Raw genomic sequence first — 19,115 nt, 5'->3', positions numbered from 1 at the left:
CGGCCATGAGGCGCGTGCGCACATTGATCTCGATGATTATGATCTCCATACAATGACACGTACCCACAAATTGGTGAGAGGCGGGGTACGAGAGAAGCGCTTCCCCTACACAGTACGAATTCCGAACTCGCTCATTAGCAGCACTGGTCTAGTCGGAGCACCGTACCTACAGCTCCCTGATGGAAGCGTGCAGCCGAGGCTTGGCGAACTCTTTCGAATTTGTCCGCCCGCGGAAACACGTACGTCCGAACTTTTGTTCGTTGTTGTGCCAAACCACTGCCTACCAGTGAGATAAGACTGAAGTCCGAGCCGGAGGAATGTCACCGGCTCAGATACTGAATTCATTTCCTCGCTTACTCTCAACATTTACGCTTCATTTGACAGTCATGGTGACATCGCTGTGTCCATGTTTACTGACGGACAGGACAGGTTTAGTTAGCTTTAACAGCGCTTTTGACAGATTAGTAATAATCGAACCAAGAAACCGGGTGTCTGCCTTATGATACGCTCTGAGCAGTATAAGAACGGAAGGAAATAAGCAAAATGGTCCTTTGTTATTGATAAGTGACTGCCATCGGTTTCAAGTACATTATTCAACACACCATTACAATGCTTATAAGCTTCTCTTCTCGGGATTGCAGCGCAGGCAAGGCTTTTCACGAACCGACAAATGTACTGAAGAAGGTTTTAATATGTTGTACCTCTCGGTGCTCCGTGCCGAAGAAGATGAAAACCACTCTACGGGTTGGCTTAGTGAATATACCGTTCAGCAGCTCAGATCCACATTCCGTATTCGATGCTGACCGCGGTGGCCTGATTTCTATGGCGGTGGAATGCAAAAACGCTCGTCTACGCACATTTAGGTGCTCGGCAAAGAACCGCAGGCGGTCATAATACTTCACTGTTATCCCGCTAACAGGCGCGTTATAAGAATATCGTGGTTCTGGCACGTGAGATTTTCCAATGTAGGTTTGATCTTGAGAATAAGAACGCCTACTGCTGCCAACAATGGGCTTTGCTACGTATCCTTGCGATAGAGCGCAAAGTAAGCATACCTGTTCAGAAACGTATGACAGCTGCACCTACAAACATATCTGAAAAAAGAAATGTTGCCATAGGAGACTTGCGAAAAAAAACGGAATTTGTTATCGGTATCACTGATAACAACGTATTAGGCAGCGACTTATCTCATAAAGCCTGCGTCTAGTGCGCACAGCTATATGACAGCGCTAAGTGACCACGAGTCAACGGAATCGCGGTCTCATATTGGTCAAGTAGTAGTTTGTGATGCGCACATTTTTGCACTCTCTGAAGCACTTCTGCACATTCTCGTGAAGTTATACAGCATGGCTAAGAACTAAGAACCACTAGTTACACGAACAAACAAGGTAACAACACGTCAGTGTCAGCTAAAAGATCCGGCTTCTTTGCATCAAAGTAGTTCAGAGGTTAAATAATAGCAAACATTTCATCTTGTTGGTCAATGATTAGCAGGTTTTTTTCTTGTCCGCTTCATACGATACCCTTTACCATACCCCACACTTAGGCGAGGAGAAACAGTTACGCTCAGTGAACTTCAAACCAACCTATGTCCACGCGGAACACCCCAACACGCTACTTTCCCTACACAATCTGGGTACCACTGCAAACCCTGCAAAGAGTAGCACCCTATGCGCTAGTCTATACATGATGTGGGAATGCGCACGCGCCATAACCCTACCACCCAACTCCCAGACGTCCGTCGAGCACCAGGTTACCTGCACTCACCAGGATCACCGGGCCAACCTGGTGGACCAGGCAAAGAGGACGGCTGGACACCAATGATTCTTTGACCAAGTGAGGCCTCCCACCACAGGACGAAGACAACTGTCTGCTCAATAACAGTTTATTCGTCATCGTACCCGTCATGAATCGTTGCTGAACTCACCGAAAGGCGCAAAACTTGTCCAGACCTCCGTCATACTGACGCAGAGTTTGCTTTCTTTCAGTTGTGGTCGGAGTAGCTGCAATTGCGCCTGTTGCGGAAGCATTTACCGCAAGTGCAGGCAGCGATTGAACAGCTTTCGCGTTCGTCCTTCGACATTGCCTTGAAGCAGGGAAGAACGCGAAAAGTTAGGAATCCACCGAAATTTATTGCTGCGGCAGGTTATAACTCGCGCCGCCATAATATCGGTCAGAATAAAGGATAGATGCACAAAAGAAAAACACACACACTAAGCTACATGACGCGTCAATCAGTCGAAGTTCTTGTCGAACACGGTTTTGGCCATCTTGAGAAGGGCGAACTCGAGGCAGTCGTCATGCAGCACGTTGATTGCACCGAGACACAGTTGGTTGTACTGAGTCAGAATGCCGCGCACCTATAAAGAGTCCGATAGGGTTAGTCTAGTGCTGTAACACGTAAAGCATTTCGCAAATTTCTAATGTCTCGAAATACGCGGTGGTAGCCCAGTGGCTGTCGCGTGTCGCCGCTGAGCTCTACGTTGCGGGCGCGATTCTGTAGCCGCAGCGACCGCATTTCTATTGGGGCTAACTCCAAACGCGCTCGTGACACACATTTACATGCACGTAAATAACTTTCGTTGGTAAAAGTTAACCAGTAGTACCTCACTACGGGCGTGCCTCGTAAAATATTCATGGTTATGGTACACCAAACTTCAATAGTTTATTTTAAAGAAAGTAATTTACTTTTTTACATCGCTCCAATTCCTTAGGTTTCCTTTGAACTAACTGCACCTTTTGACATTGTTTGTATATTCCGAAAATTCTATAAAAAATACCTGCCTCTAAGCACCCGAGATGTAGAAAGCAATACTTATGCGATGTAGCAGCAGTGCAATACTTGTTACAGCCGTTCATACCTATAGAATGGTCGGCAATAATCAACCAGCCGCGCGGCGTACCGCAGGCAAATTCAACTTTTTTCTTGGGTATTCACATTGCTCTTTTCATATTGTTCGTCTAAAATTTCTCATTGACACAGCCTCTCTTACTTCAACATCACAAAAATAGGGCGATGAAGTTAACTTCACAAGTTGAATGCTCGAGATAAAAACTGTCTCGGCGGGAAGATGCCGAGTTTTCGACCTGATACAACTTATGTTAAAGAATGAGCAAGATGGCGTTAGTACGATGACAATATTTTAATACATGAAATTTTTCACATTTGCTATTAATTTTTTAAGGAGTGTCTTGACTCAAAATGGCGACTTTCGGTTCGCATACATACCAATAGCTTTGTTAAAATATTTGCCTCTAAGAATGCAAGAGCCAGAAGGTAACAATATCATGAGCATGCGCCTAGCGGAATGTTTAGGTTCAGTGTTCTGCTCCGCAGAATGGCCGAAGGCGATGAACCAGCGGGGCCTTCCTGTGAGCGCAAGTTCCACTTTTAATGAGATTGCCAATTTTCGCAATCTTCTCCCAAATTGGGGTATGCATCCAAGCTCTTTAGTACTCAGTGACCCAAGTTGTATATTAACTGAAACCACGATGTATGTCCTGGCTGCTGCCTTCCCAAGCAGACAACATGGACCATTTGGCGTGTGCCTGAATAAGCAACATGTTCCTGGCTTCTGTCTAGTCTAATAGGCAACTTCGATCATTGGTTGTCTTTCACTGCATCTGTTGCCAAGTTGACAACTTCCGCACTTTATATGTAACGTTGGCATGTGTCCATTCTTTGTCACTTTTCTTGAATGAATGTGTGCAGGTGACAGAAGGGGTATGTGGGCCCAAACACAATAAAGCGATGGCCTGCCATTCGCCACAGAGCCCTGCGCATCCAGCATAGCATTTGATAGATAGTCATTGCAACGAAGTTGCAGCCAGGGCACTAGGGATAGTAATCCTTCCTGCTGAGCTTCAATTGGGGTGCACTAAATACAAGAAGATATACTGTGTCGTGGTATCACGCAAAACTGTGGTTGGCAGCGAGAAGGCCGCTTCGTGTTTTCTGATGCACCCATAAGGTATCATGGGATATGGTATGGCGTTACAATACTCATCGTAATAACCGTCATCTCACATAAAATATATAATCGCCAATTACACACCCATCATAAGAAAGATTGCTAATCGCATTATTGATGCGAATCACCTCCAAGAGATGGATGGAGCGCCAATTTTTGTGTTATAAGTTCATGTCCTCTACATGCGGCATATTCAAGGAACGCTTCGCTCAAGAAACGTTCAAGAAACGCTTCACAGACGTGTTCGGCCGCCCCGCCGTACGCAAACACCGCGCCGAACCGCGCCTCCATTGACGTGCGCAGCAGCAAGGCGAAATTTTACTAGCTAAATAGAAGACGTGATCGACTGACGTAAGCGCCTGAATCCTTCCATGACGAAGCAAGAGAAAATTAAAGACATCCTGAATGGCATTGACGAGGATGCCTTCCAAATGTTGCTGGCCAAGGACCTCTTCACCGCCATTCAGCTTACGACCAACAACGCGTCCTGATTCGGCGGCCGAAAACAACAGACGATTTCCTCGCCGCCTTAACCATATAGGTGACCACAATACGCTACTGTTGCAAATCAAAGAAAATGTGCGTGAGGAAGTGGCACGGCAGCTCTCGTGTTTGTCGTATTTGCCGACTCCAGAAGTGCTTACGCACAACCTAGCGCCATCTATCACAAAAGTTATAAAAGAGCAGGTCTCTCAGCCGATATCGGTCGCCGCACCGCTCACGGCTGCCGCTGCGCAGCCACCGCGTCGACTGCCAGCGTTGGCCCCTCAACCTCTCTGAGAGCCAGCGGCTCAATTACCTGGTGCACAACAGCACATCGTAAATCGGTGGCGCACTGTTGACAACCGACCGATATGCTACGCTTGTAGAATTCCAGGTCACGTTGCACGCTTCTGACGTCGGCGCTTCGGGGGCAGCCCCGGGTGCAGTACGATACCGCGACTATTCGTTCGGGCCCCAGTGCTACACGCCACAGGACGCGCCACCTGATGCGTACCCCAGCCTGACTCCGCCTTTAAACCCTTCCCTTCCCGTCGGCCACCCTTACCACGCCGCCGTTATTTGTCAGCTATGCGTCGCCGACCCAGCGCTGAGTGTGAAAACTGACTGGCGCAGCTCCGGAGGAAAGAGATGCGCCGTCGTGGTACAGAGGCTAGAAGGTTTTCCTAGTGTCGTGAACGGCCGCCATTTCAAGGGGCCCCTGTGAAACCAGTTTGGATGCACTGCGTAGGTGGCGCTGCAGCTACCAGGCGAGTTTTGGCCGCGCTGTTCTAGGCGCGCCGTTCGCCCAGCCAGTTGGCAAGTGCGCGCGGGCTGGGATTTGTGCGTGATTTGTTTGTGCCTCTAGATGCACGTGTAATAATGCCGACAAAAAAGGTCACACGAGTTTCGTGCCGCTCTGCAAAGGTGGCTACAAGTCGTCGAAAGAAAACGTGTCGTTCCGCGCCCCGTCCGACCCATATCGGTCGCAAGAATGGGCTTGAAACATTAAATTATGGGGTTTTACGTGCCAAAACCACTTTCTGATTATGAGGCACGCCGTAGTGGAGGACTCCGGAAATTTAGACCACCTGGGGTTCTTTAACGTGCACCTAAATCTAAGTACACGGGTGTTTTCGCATTTCGCCCCCATCGAGGGCTTGAAACATAACGCGAGATGACAAGGCTCTCGACGAAACCTGTGTCATGTGCTCAAGGCATTTCAACGAACGCTACGTTCAAAGCACGAGATAAATTGCTACTTTGTCCCGGCTGTTAGATTGAGCCTCTCTCACCTGGCCAACATACACACTATGGAAAAGCGCACTTCTCGAAACCCTGCACTGTTACGGCGTCCGATACGCAATACTTGCCTACGATGCAAATACTCAAGAAAGCTTATCTTGAACCAGTTCAGCTGGCAGCATAAGAAACGACTAACGACTTTGAAACAAATAAATGCAAGGAAGCGAAAATCCCTTGACTATTCCGCATCCCCCCCCCCCCCCCCCCAAAAAAAAAACTTTCAGCAAGACCGTCAAAGACCTCCGGGAACTCACGAACAGTGGCGTAGCTAGGTCGTCTGGCACCCGGGGCCCATAGGTCTTCTGTCACCCCCCTCCCCGGGTGTAGCCGGCGGAAAGAGGGGTGTCTTTAGACGTATATGACACCCTTAAAAGATTATATATGACATCCTTAAAAGATTTCCTTGCCCTCAATGTGCAACTTGTTTCAGCACTTTGTCTTTGCAAGCCCAGTCAAACAACAATGCCTCGCTTACTCGAAATTTTGACCATGGAGGCTTAGTTTATGCATCAAGGCCAATTGAACAGCTCATAGCAAAGCTTGAGGACGCATTTACGGTGTTTTTCAGTCGCAATAAGCTACACGCAGATAGCATGGTCAGCTTTCTGCATTTTCTTCAGGGACGTGAGCTTCAAGGTGTGAGCTGCGAGGAGCATGGACGTCGAATTACGACAGAAGTGATGAAGTTTTACGCCTTGACTAGGATGCATTTTCTTGTAAAGTCAGTAAACAAAGAGCGCAGCGATAAAAGAAAAAGCAGCTGAAAATGAGGCGCTGTCGGTAGCCTCGCACAGGGCACTTCCCACAAGGAAAGGCATTAGTATATTATTGTCATGGAACCTTGTGTAATAAAGACATCCCGCCCTGCAATTTGTCCCGCTTCATTTTCTCGTTTCGGTATCATGTACAAGATGTGTTCCTACGCTTCTTTACGGCGCAGTAGGTCGGGGCCGATGTGACGCTTGCATTTGCTCCTGCCGCGGCCCGCTCTCGGCGTTACAGCTAGTCCGTGTCGAATCTAAATGACAAGAGAACCTATGCCAGAGTTTGCACTGTCTTTAGCACTTTAACGCCTTGTCAAAGCAGTGACAGCAGCACACACACGATCAACCGACTGAACCAGAGAGCACTACACCCATGAGGGCTTCTTGCACCTGCCCGCGCGCCAACGGGCGGTAGCGCCATCTGCCTTGCGCATAGCAAGTTATTTCAGCTGCGCCGGGTCGGTCGTGACACTAGGAAAACCTTCTAGCCTCTATTGGCCTCGAGCTCCACCACTGGAAAAGCTGGCGCCACCGTCGGCGTGACGTGCTAGGAGGGATCACGTGGACATAGCGGCCGCGTCGGCTGCTTCGGGCGCGCCGAAGCGAGCTGAAAACGAGCTTAAATTCCCTCGTACGCTGCGGTTTTCATTTAGTGGCGAAATTTTCACGCTTCGAGTGTCTCCTTTACAACGCTTGAAAGCACTACAATAGGTATTGGCTGCCTTTGAAGGCGCGCAACATGGTAGGCTACTGCTCGGTGCCGCAGGGCCGGACGCACGTAACGGAGGCCGGTGTCAGCCTTTTCGCACGTAGCCGCAGGACAAGAAGCTGTGTGAAGCTTGGCTCGCAAAACATAAAACCGGCAAACAGTCATCGGCTACAACTCGGGTATGCAGCAAGCACAGACGCAAGGAAGATTTCTGCTACGGCGCCCGGTCTGCGATGTTCTGGAAACGCGCGCTGAGACGCTCGCCCGAGTCCGCTGCCCGACTAATGTCATGACGGTTTAGTCTATGAACTTGTCGATATTATAGATACTGGCAAGTTCAGTGGAGTGGAAAGGCAGCGGTAAGAAGCACATTTAAAGAAAGCATGGCATATGGTCATGTTTGTGTTATGAATTAATGCACTGGATTACAAAAAAGGAGCAGCGGGAAATTGCACGCTGAAAACGCCGATAAACATACAGTGCGACGCAACTCGAGAAATAGTATTGAAAGGTCAAAGAATTTAGAAGAAAAAAAGATTGAATCGTCGCGACGGCACATCACAGTCCCGTAGGCGTCGAAGTCTCTACAATGAAATTATTTTTGAACAGCTGTGATAGCACGCAACAATGGTTGCTTGTATACTGTCAAATGCTCATATTCTGCGGCCTTAAGCTCATGGCACGGTGCGAAAACGCGCGCGCGCAGAAAGCGAAACAGTGCGCGGACAAGCATGCAGACGCGCAGTCGGTCGCTGTGAATCTGCGCGATCGCTGCATTGAGGCTTCAGTTTATTACGCTCCATTTAGTTATACAAACACTATAAGAACATATTTCACATAGTTTGCTCTCAGCGTTTACCTACCTTTCACGCAAGAAGTCGGCTCGGGAGACTCCATCGCGGCGATCGCGCGCAGTGGCGTTCACTGTACGTATTCGGTAAAGAGATAGCGGCTGTAAACGATTGTGTGCTTTCAGTTTGCCCAAGATTATTATTTAGGCAGTAAGAAACTTCTCTCGTTTCGAAAGTACTTACAGAAATGTCCGGGAGAGCTCGCGCGTGGTGTTTTCAGTGAGCGCTGACAGCAAAACCTATGAGGAGCGCGCCACGTGATCCCTCATACTACGCCAGTGAGGCGCTTCCGATAGAGGGCGACTCCGTAACTCCTCGCCGCCAATAGTCGTGGACCTGCGTAAGTCCCCCGCCATTTTGTTGAAGTTTCTCTGGAAGGTGTTCGAACGTTTGCGCTCGTCGATACTGGTGCCACTACATCCGTAATTCGAAACATTGCCGCTGTCTTCGTAAAGTGACAACGCCACCCACAGCGTTTTCCCTCAGTACAGCAAGCGCCCAGCCAATTCATCCGCTTGCATCCTGCACGGCTAAAGTCGTCATTGTAGACATACTGTACAACACTGATTATAGTGTGCAGCCTTCGTGTTCACTTGATGTGATCCTTGGATGGGACTTCTTATCGCGCCATCACGCCGTTATAGACTGCGCTAGCGCTCAGCTGAGACTGTCCGTGTTTGGCGATGCACTTTCTGGCCATGTGCCCATGCCTGGTGTTGACATGCTTGTCCTGGCAGCTGACACTACCCTTCCCCCTCTCAGTGCCGTCATTATTCCTGTTTACTCCCTTCTGAAACTACAGTTCACGCTGTCTGACGTATTCAGTCATCGTCACCAAGCGTCGCTGCCAATTGCCGCCCTAGCACTTCACCAGGATGCCACCGGAACACTTATTCCCAACACAACCTCATGCCCTCTTACGTTAGGCCGTAATGAGACGATTGGCCACGTTCACTCAGTCGTCCATTATGTCACCGTGCCTATTGATTCCTCCAAGCCAATTCCAAAGCCTGAGCTGAACGCGTTGACACCGCATGTTGAATCCGCTGGCGTGTCCTCGGACGTATTTTCCCCTTCCGTCAACAGCAACCTCACTCTGGATCAACGTGCGCTGCGTCTTTTTCGTTCTCAACGAGTTCAGAGGTTCGTTTGTCTTCCACCAAGCATCGTTAGGTCGAACGAGCACCGTTGTTCACAGCGTTGACACTGGTACCAACGCCCCTTTGCGACAGCGTCCTTACCGCGTATCACCACAATTATCGAGCAAGTGAACGGCGCGCTTCAGCGTGGAGTCGTCAAGCCTTCTTGTTGTCCTTGGTCATCCCCCGTTGTGATGGTCAAGAAAAAGGACGGTTCAATTAGGTTTTGTGTGGATTACCGGCGTCTCAACAAAATTACTGGAAAAGATGTTTACCCTCTCCCCCTCATAGACGACGCCCTCGATTGTCTACAAGGCGCCGAATTCTCTTCACTCGACAAGCGTTCGGGTTATTGGCAAGTCACGATGGCCGAGTGTGATCGTCCAAGTACGGCGTTCGTCACCCTGGATGATCTGTACGAATTCAGAGACATGCCATTTGGGCTACATTACGGCGTCTACTTACCTCCCCACCTATCTGCGCAATTACGACCCGACTGTACCAACCGAAGTACATACGGGGGAAAGCAGCGTCGGTCGTGGTGAAGTACTCACGCAACGCAAAGCAGGATTTTCTGAGTATGTTATCGCTTATGCAGCCGTGCCTTCACGAAAGCGGTATTGAACTTCTCGATAACTAAAAAACAGTGTCTCGCAATTGTGTGGGCAATAAGCAGGTTCTGTCTCTGCTTATACGGCCAAACATTTGACGCGGTGACTGACCAGTGCACATTGTGTCGGTTGGCATCCCTGAAGGATCCTTCTGGTTGCCTTGGACGTTGGGCTCTTTGCCTGCAAGAGTTTGACATTCGGGGGCTGTACCGATCGGGGCGAAAATACTCATACGCTGGTGCGCTCTCGAGATATCCCGGGAAATCGACTGCAGAACCGCATTCAACTGGTGCCTTTCCCTTGGCTGCTCTTACCGCCATGGACAAAGGTCCTGAACATGGAAAAGACCCATGGATCGTCTCCCTCCTGAACGTTCTCTCCGCTCCGCCAACTTCTGCACACCCCCGAGCACTTCGCCGCCAAGCCACGCATTTTGTGGCACGGGAGGAACTATTAAATCGTCGCAACTATCAACCGGATGGAAGTAATTGGCTGCTCGTCATCCCTAGTCACATGTGATTCGATGTCTTCGCATACTTTCATGCTGACGCTCAACATGCTCACGGTGGTGCGCTGAAAACGTATGAGTGGCACCCACAACGCTATTACTGGCGTGGCATGTACACATACGTGCGATAATACATTCGGTCTTGTCAATTGTGTCAACGACAGAAACAATGTCCCCATTCGCGCGGCCTCCTGCAGCCTTTACCATGTCCCGCACGCCCCTTGGACCGTGTCGGAATCGATCTGTATGGCCCACTTGCGTGCTCTGTTGCTGGTGACAGATGGGTCATTGTCGCCGTCGACCACCTAACGTGGTATGCGGAAACGGCTGCGCTTCCTTCGCCTGGTGCTCGTGACGTTGCGAACCTCAGCTTACGTCATTTCGTCTTCCGCCATGGCGCACCACGCGAACTACTCAGCGCCAGAGGGCGTGTGTTTTTATTCGATGTCCTTGAGGAGCTTCGTTCATACCGTACAGTTCACCGCACATCTATAGCCTACCACCCGCAGACCAACGGACTAACGGAGCGCTCTAACCGCACGCTGCGAGACATGCTGTCCATGTACATTACTTCTGACCACTCCAACTTGGATGTCATTCTTCCCTTCGTCACTTGCGCGTATAATACCGCGACACAGTCGACAACCGGCTTTTCCCCATTCTTTATTTTATATGGCCACGAACCATGCACCACACTCGACGCCATTTTGCCTTATCGCCCGGACGCCTCCGAATTCAGCCCAGTTTCTGAAATGGCTCTATATGCTCAAGAGTGTCGGCAGCTCACCCACTCCTTTACTTCAGACAACTAAGCCACCCAAAAGGATCGCCATGACCGCATTATAGCATTCCAGAACACGTTACAACCGGCGGCTGCAAGCTCCCAGCTGCTAGACACTCATCATAACTGGCCGTGGGAGGCGCGACTCGCGAAAGTGGAATTGGGAAGCCAACTGACGACCCTTGACCAGGCCCGGCGACCACTGTAACCAGTAGGGCTCTGGAAGAGGGGCTCCACCCACCACAACCAAACAACCTCTGCTACAATAAACGTTTATTCCCTCTCTCTTTCAGACTGAACAAGCTCTCGCCGACGGCCACAGTGCCACTACGGTGCTTTGTTGTGCTTTTTTTTTAATGGTGATTTGAAACAATCTCAGTATCTGTAAACGTTATTTTCTTGTACAGCTGCGTCAGGGAAGATTGATTGTTTTCATTGCAAAACATCCCTTGCTTTTATAACCTACTTCGCGCATGTTGTCCATATGACCTCGCGTGTCACCTCGCAATAAAAAAACTGCGTCTCAATAAAAAGATTGACACTACCAGCGCATTAGAGCGATAATCTACTTATCAGGCCGCAGACCCTCGCAATGATTGACTGAACCTTGCCGCTGTTCCTCTCCATGCGTATACGTGGTAGCCGCTCCTAAAAGACATCAGATATCAATTACACGATCCCAGTTGACGAAATTCCGACTGCCTAAATATTAGAGTTTCGAGAAGTTGTTGCTGATTATTTTATTTTTTGCCAGTAAAATATCTGTCTGCGTTGTATACACGTGGTATTTTCTGCGAAAGACAAAGAAAAGTGTAAAAATATTGAATTCATACCTTCTCAAACATGGTTTTATTGGTGTCAAAACTGTAGAATGGTGCACCCGCGATGTACATTGATATGTCCTTTTTGTCTTCCTTGGCATTGAGCAAATTGCATACCTGGAAGGTACGTGGAACGTCAGCAGATGGCATATATTAAATGGCTTAGGCATACTTAGCCGATAGCACCAGGCAAGCATGAAAAAGACCTAAGTTGAAATGTTATTGAGAAATGTGCTAGCGAAGATTACGCGAAAAAACATATCTGACCGAAATAAATATCCATTTTATGAAAGCATGCCCATAATCGGCTCTACAGGTCGCTATAACCACTGCGAGTAGGCCTTGCTGCCGGCCTGGAGTGATTCCAGGTCGTCATTAGATGGTTCCGCTTCTGCCCCAGTATACCCAGTGCCTCCACTAAGTGCCTTGAAGAATAAAAAAATGTATATAACGAAAACACTTACATTAAACAGCCCCTCTATATGTTAATGTTCTGAGAGATTTGGCATATCTGGGAGTTGGCTATTTTGTAACTACCACTAGAAGGAAACGGCCGGTTAGGTGACTCGTGGAGGTCTATGAACATTATGTTTCCAAAAAGACACCTCGTCATGCCGAAAGTACCTAGTAAGAGGCAGCAACTGAGCACATAATAATTAAAAAAAACGAGTGGAGGTATACGTAACCTGCGCAGCATGTGAGTGTCCATCGAATCATTGTAGCTAACTCTAGCGCAAAAACTCCCCATACCGCTCATGTATTGATATCGGTAACCGAGAGGGCGCCGCCATGTTGCTACTCTGTGCATGGCGGCAGACGACACGACGAGGTGCGATTAAGAGGAGACGCTCAATCAACCTGATCCTCGGCAACCTTCAGTATCGTGGCCCCATCTAGTTCAAGCGCATGCAAACGCATGGTTTCACACGCAGTAAATTTTACATAAACATTTTCTAAATAGCCGTCGGAGGTTCCTAAAAATATAAGGAATGAACTTACTATAACTGTCCTTACGTACATAATACATGTAAATGCTTGTTTTTGCGTCACACAATTAATATTGCTAGCGTTACAAAATTATAGGTAGCAACATGGCGGTATCCTCGCGTTCGTCACATTTTTCGCTCAGTTTTTCCTCCATGGTTCGTGTACAAATTTTTGTGTGAGTGTCTGTGTCGCTGTCGCCCTCTGCCGTGCCGCCGCCCAGTGTCATCGAAGTTAAATGCTGCACCCTCTTCGCCAGATGGCGCGAACTGTCCGAGTTCGATAGGGTGCCTCACCGCGCGAACTGCGAGCACGCTGCCGAGCACGGCAGCAGGGAGGGCACGTGCGTCGAGGACCCGCGTAGCCGAGGGGCGAGGAGAGCTCGGTCGGAGAAGAGCTTCCGAGTGCGCGTGCTTGCTGTCAACCTCGAGCGCGCGCGGAGGCGAAAGTGGCGCAGCCGAGCTCAGTAATCAGCATTCAATGGCCGCCATCTTTGACGGAACCACAGCGCGGCGCGGTATCTCAAGTGTGCGTGAGCGGCACGATGTACTGAAGCGTTGCGCGGTTGCGTGCCACGCACGGCGTACACTCCCGTCACGCCGTCGAGAAGTGGACGCTCGTATAGACTAGCTTCTGGCGCAGTCGGTCTGACCGGCGGTGTTCGGTGTGCTTTGGCGAAACCGGCTGAACAATGTGTGCATTACAATTCATAAATGGGCTTTTACTATGCAAGTGTTTTTAGGCTGCTACTACTCTCTACAGGCCATGTTTCGTGCGCAGCGTGATGTAAATCGATATCTGCCCTTGTTTTGTTTTCCTAACCGAAACTTGTTACCTTCGTATAAGTTTGCTTCATTCATTCTCTCCACAAGTTAAATGGACGCGACCGTATCCACTATGGCAATTGAGAATGCTGCAGCGTGTACATAAAAACAAAATTTCCCAGAAGCTCCAGAGGTCGATGTTGAACGTAAAACAAGGCGTGTGCGAATCGCGGAACGTTTTTTCGGGATCGCAGAAACTCGAACACTGCTTATAGTGACAATCACAGTAGACGCACCACTCGCGCTAGCGCGATAGGACGTGCATTTCATTGTTGGCTTTCGATGAGGAACGCGTTCCACTGCTCAATTGCACAAGTGTAATCGATTTCTGTGTATGTGCACCTTTTTGTCTACAGTGTCGTGACGTTTATTAGGCCGCGTGCTATAATATGCCTTTAACCTACTCTCCGTCGATATTTACAATTTTATTCTTCTTGTTAACACTGTCGTGACTTGTGTTAGGCTTGGGACAAGGTGACGAGTTATTTTATAATGTCCTTTTAGCAATAACGTCACCTCATCAAGGACCTTATTACGCGCACGATAGCTCGAGTAATCTCTTTTTAAACTCTTGTTTTGCCTTGAATTAAACCAGGATATATCTGATTGACAGACAGGCCTAAGTGGTGATCTTGTGGCGATGCTCATTTCCATTACTGGTGCATCAAAATAACGTGTCAGAGAGCTAGGGCTTTTCCCCGTCGTTTCGAAGTCTTCTGAGCATTTGTTTGCACAAAATAAACTATCGCCACTCGCGCCAAGCCCAGAACTTTCCAGTGTGTATTACATCAGTAGATTGTTTTAGTATTCACTTCCGCACTCTATTTGTACTATACAGAGGGGACAAACTATTCTGAGTGAATATTTAAACTCTATTGGGTGCACATTGCCGAAGTGTTCCGAGTTGTCGTTTTCGAATACAACCTGTACGGTATTATTCGAAAGTGCAAGCACAATGTCGTTTCCGCCCCCTACTTCGTGTTCGATGAGCCTAAAAAGAAACACACTATTAGCAACTGATTTTCAGCGCTGTTGTGACATCGCGCGTAACCCAATTGCACCGTAGCGCGATTTCTCCGACGTGGTGTCAGAGTGGAGTCGCAACAGCCGTAGTTGCCCGAGCGACGACAATGATGGTAACTCAAGCGCTCAAAATGTGTTCCTCGGGCCTGTAGAAGCAAAGTGAAAATGCAGCCAGAAAATTAGCGAAACTGATGGTAATTTTTAAAAATTTTAGATGCATAATCAGTAAAGACATGAGGAAATACGACTGGGCTAAAAGGCATCGCACTGCAGGTGGAAGCCGAACCAACAAGTACCGCTTTACGCGCGCGCTGCTTTCTAGTTTGCCCTTTATTCTTACAGGTTAGTAAAAGTGGCACTTAATTTTCCCTATGTTGTATCTAGTTTTCTTGTCTGTTCGCTTCGATAGGTGCAGATTAAGAAAGGCACAAATACACGATTCTGTTCCGACCAGAGCCGCTGATTTCGCCTCATGCCAGCCTACTCGTAGCGGGTACTGAAAGGGCAACAATAATGCGCGCGGCTTTAGGCGTCGATAGACCATATTAGGTGGCTTGTAGAATGAATTTTATGCCGCTTTCTCATCATTAGGGTGCAATATACAACAATAATTTTGGTCGTATGGAACATCGTAGAATTCGAACAAACACGTGTGTTGGTGTGCGAAGGGTGAAAGAAGTACCAAAGGTACTCGCAGAAACTGAAGTCCGAAGTCGCTGAATCGAATTCCGGCGGAGGTAGTGACATTTCGACGAGGGCGAAATGTAAAAATACCCGTGTACCGTGCATTGGGTGCACGTCAATGAATCCAAGCTGGTCGAAATTAATGGGTCGAATTACTGGTCGAAATTAGTATTATTATTACTAGGGCATGCCTCATAATGATTACGTGGTTCTGGCACTCGAAATCCCACAGAGTTTAATTTTCGAGAATGAAACTTAACACAATAACTGCGCGCACACAAGCGAAATGACATTAGGCGTGTTTCGTTGGAGTGACTTAGTAAAGTACTCATGCAGAGCTAATTGCTTCGAAATGTGAGCAGTAGTTTGTCAGCACGAGGATAAAGAGCTGCCATGTCTCCTGGTCAAGATTTGTCAGTACTTAAAGAAAAGATCTAACCACGCGTGCATATATCGCCGTTATATATAGTCTGGTGCGCGTAAAAAAAACATATTCGTGGAAAGAAAAAAAAAAAGAATTTTTTTCCCGTAGGTGTTTTTCGTCGAATAGGAAAAGGAGAGCCAAACAAATGTAACGCTTCCTCCAGAATAACGATGCTCACTGGAATCAGTCATGTGGATCGGGGTCCAGGTCAAACGATGTGTATAAGAGCTCGATCGTGTAGTTTTTTTGTTAAATTTCAGGCAGCAAATGACAGTCCCTTACCTAGAAACCTGGTTTCTCCGAGAAGCCATATCAGAGTGCTAGCTCACTGCAGGACATATAAAGCAAACATTTGAGGAGTAAAAGGACGCATAGCATTACTGGAAGGAAACCGCCAGGAAGAACAGTTGTGACAATGGGCCTATGATAGTGAGAGTTGGGATTTTAAGCCCCTTGAAACATTCCTGACTGCAAATCGGAAACGTAAAGTAAGCAATGCTGCGCCTCGATACATGAAAATGGACGTCGCCTTTTTCAGCACCTACTTCGGACTGCTTGACGGGGGTAACGCTGTCGGCAGGATCTCCAGGCTTGTCGATTTTCCCCGCTGCCGAAGCAGACTTTAGCGCAGCCATTGTGAACGCCGCGCAGATCTTAAGGTTCGGAAATAGTTTTGTCGCCTCGTGTAATGTATCATTCTGAAAAAAAAGAGAAATCATCGCTTACCCACTGTTCGAAATCAGAAGACACTGCCGTCTCCATTAAGCCTCAATACTTTCAAGATTCTTCTGCACTTCGACGCGGTTGTACAAGTGTGAGAGGTAGCAAATAACGGGCATTCTTTGTATACGACTGTCGCCGATGCTACCGCATACCAGTGTGTTCATGTTCTATAAGCGTCCATGTTCTATACGCCACAGTGCGAAAAATAAAAAGAGACTCCGATTGCTGCGGCAAGTATCACCACTCTCGAAGAAAGCTTGACGCTAACTCAATACCATATTATTTCGTATGACTGTGTGGCATCCCTTATAAGAACCTAGCAGGTTACGTAGAATCCAAATAGTCCCGTAAAAACATGTAGGATCCTACGTGAAGTTTGTACATCACGATTTTTCCAGCTCAAATAGCGAGCGCATTTTGGAACGCAGGGTGCTAATCACGACAGAAACAAGGTAAGCAATTTCTGTTATTCTGGATGATATTAAAAATGTCACCTGGAACGAGGATGAATTGCGTCTCTATATTTGGCGAACACGCAAGTAATTAATAAGGCTGAGGTTTTTGAAAACATTTTTCTGTGCAAAGTGTTTAAGAAATTAAGAAACAGACAATCTCGGACCGAAGAGAGCTAGCCCCGAAAGTGCAGCTTACAAGCTCAGGGAACGAGATGAAACGTGCTTGCGCAAACATTTGCTTTCATTGTTTTTCGTCTGTGTTCCTTCGCAAGGCCAGTCTTGACATCCCAACCTCTTCAATCCCGACTGCCGATCGCGGAAGAAAATAGGTAATAGGATCAGTGCAAAAGCGCCTCGTTTCTGTATTTAAAAAAGGAGGCCCTATGTACTAGTGCGTGACATGGATGACGAGAATAAATTCCGAAGCAGGAGGCTTTTTCTACATGCCTTTAAAAATGTTTCATGGATGTTAGAAATAAAGTGAGACCATTTCTTCGAAACCTTCATGCCCTGTTTTCTGTCAGGAGAGAAACCACAGGTAATGTGCACATGAGCACCGTTCGAATCAGCTAATTATCGCTCATGCCGAGGCTTGGTTAAATTGTTCCCAAGTTCCCAAGTAAAGTGTTCCCAAGGATGACCCCGTTCCCACAGACGAAACGTGGTCATCCTCTATGTCTATGAAACGGAAACGTGCAACGAGATTCACATTCACAGTAATAATAGCTGTCAGCTCCCTTAAAGCTCCCCAGTGACAGCCAAACGCATCCGAAAGCTAATCGGCAGGTTCGCTGTGAAGTTTAGTATCGGCCCACACATTGCACGCTGCAGGCATCGCGCTTAACATTGCATACGTGTACTCACGATATGGCGAAATGGATTTGCCAGGGTTGCGACTTTGAGGTGCTCCAGGCTGTCTTTATGCACGGCAGGTGGGACTACGACTAGCACTGTGAAATACCTCTGCCTGCATCGAAAATCAGAGAAAGGTCGTTCGCGAACTTTTAAACTTGCAATTTGCAAAGTGCAACTGTGCAACTTATGTTGACAAATAAGTATGAAACCACAACACGCAACGTCGTTTATCACTTCTTTTTCACAGCATTAGTGCATGCAAGCTGGCCCACTGACTGACTGAATAAACTTTATTGAAACCAGCAAGAGATGGTGGCAGGGCCTAGGCCTCCCACGTGGGGACGTCGAGGTGTTGCCTCTTCGCCGCCTCGCAGGCCTGCTGGGTCGCCCAGAGTTGGTCGTCAAGGTTGGGGCTACGCAGGGCAGCGTGCCATCTCGACGAGAGGGTCGTGGGGTTAGTGTCGGGGTATTGGTGTGTACAGTCCCAAAGCATGTGTGGAAGTGTGGCTGGCTGTGTCTTGCAGATATGGCACGTGGGATTGCTGGCCCAAGGAAATAACTTAAATGTAAGTACAAGAGATGTGTCACTTACATGTCGGTGGTGACCTTGGGAATGTCAGCTGCTTGAACCTCCATGTAAACGGTGCCCGTTGCGGCTGCGTATAGCTCCTGTAAGAATAAATAACATCGGTGCCTAGATCAAAAACATCAAAACATGACGCGTCAGTGCACATTTAAGACTAGCAAATTGTTCATTTAGGTGCCTGAACCTTTTCCGTCCCTTCAAAACAACGGTGCAAGAAAAGTGTCTAGAAGAGTTGACTGTTGGGCTAGTTGGTCGTCCATATTTGAAGTAGTAGCTTAGCGCAAATAAAACCACAGACACACGGTCTTCCTTGTGTCTGTGGTTTTATTTGCGTTAAGCTACTACTTCAAATAAGAAAAGTGTCACCTATTTCATCTGTCACATCGTCACATCAGCCTAAGGTAAAGGAGAACGTTCTACACTGTTTCTTACGTGGCCGCAAAACGAGCAAGTGAATTGAATATGGTGCTTGTGGAAGCGCCGTAAGAACTCGCGCATAATACTAGTGCTTCTGAGCCGTGACTTTATCATTCCAAATTTGACCTTTGTATTGTATACGAACTCAAAAAAATTTTCACCCCAAATCTACAGTTCCGGTTGATTTGTCATGGTTATTA

The 19,115-nt window shown here is 48.0% G+C and overlaps 1 protein-coding gene across 2 annotated transcripts in view; it reads right to left on the bottom strand.

The window, feature by feature from the left end:
• Window positions 1-2,112: 2,112 nt before the first annotated feature.
• Window positions 2,113-19,115, bottom strand: part of LOC139055983 (uncharacterized) — a 70,220-nt gene continuing 53,217 nt past the window's right edge. For both annotated transcript variants that reach the window (XM_070533710.1, XM_070533711.1), the window contains 5 exons: window positions 18,505-18,581; window positions 17,922-18,024; window positions 16,425-16,577; window positions 11,953-12,057; window positions 2,113-2,360 (listed from right to left, as the gene is read on the bottom strand). In XM_070533710.1, the coding sequence (XP_070389811.1) occupies window positions 2,235-2,360; window positions 11,953-12,057; window positions 16,425-16,577; window positions 17,922-18,024; window positions 18,505-18,581 (564 nt within the window). In that variant the 3' untranslated portion in view covers window positions 2,113-2,234. The remainder of the gene's footprint in view (window positions 2,361-11,952; window positions 12,058-16,424; window positions 16,578-17,921; window positions 18,025-18,504; window positions 18,582-19,115) is intronic.

Source organism: Dermacentor albipictus, chromosome 2, assembly GCF_038994185.2.
Source record: "Dermacentor albipictus isolate Rhodes 1998 colony chromosome 2, USDA_Dalb.pri_finalv2, whole genome shotgun sequence".
Lineage (NCBI taxonomy): Eukaryota > Metazoa > Arthropoda > Arachnida > Ixodida > Ixodidae > Dermacentor > Dermacentor albipictus.
Note: the sequence above shows the minus strand (reverse complement) of the source record. Positions and strands in the feature narration are given on the sequence as shown.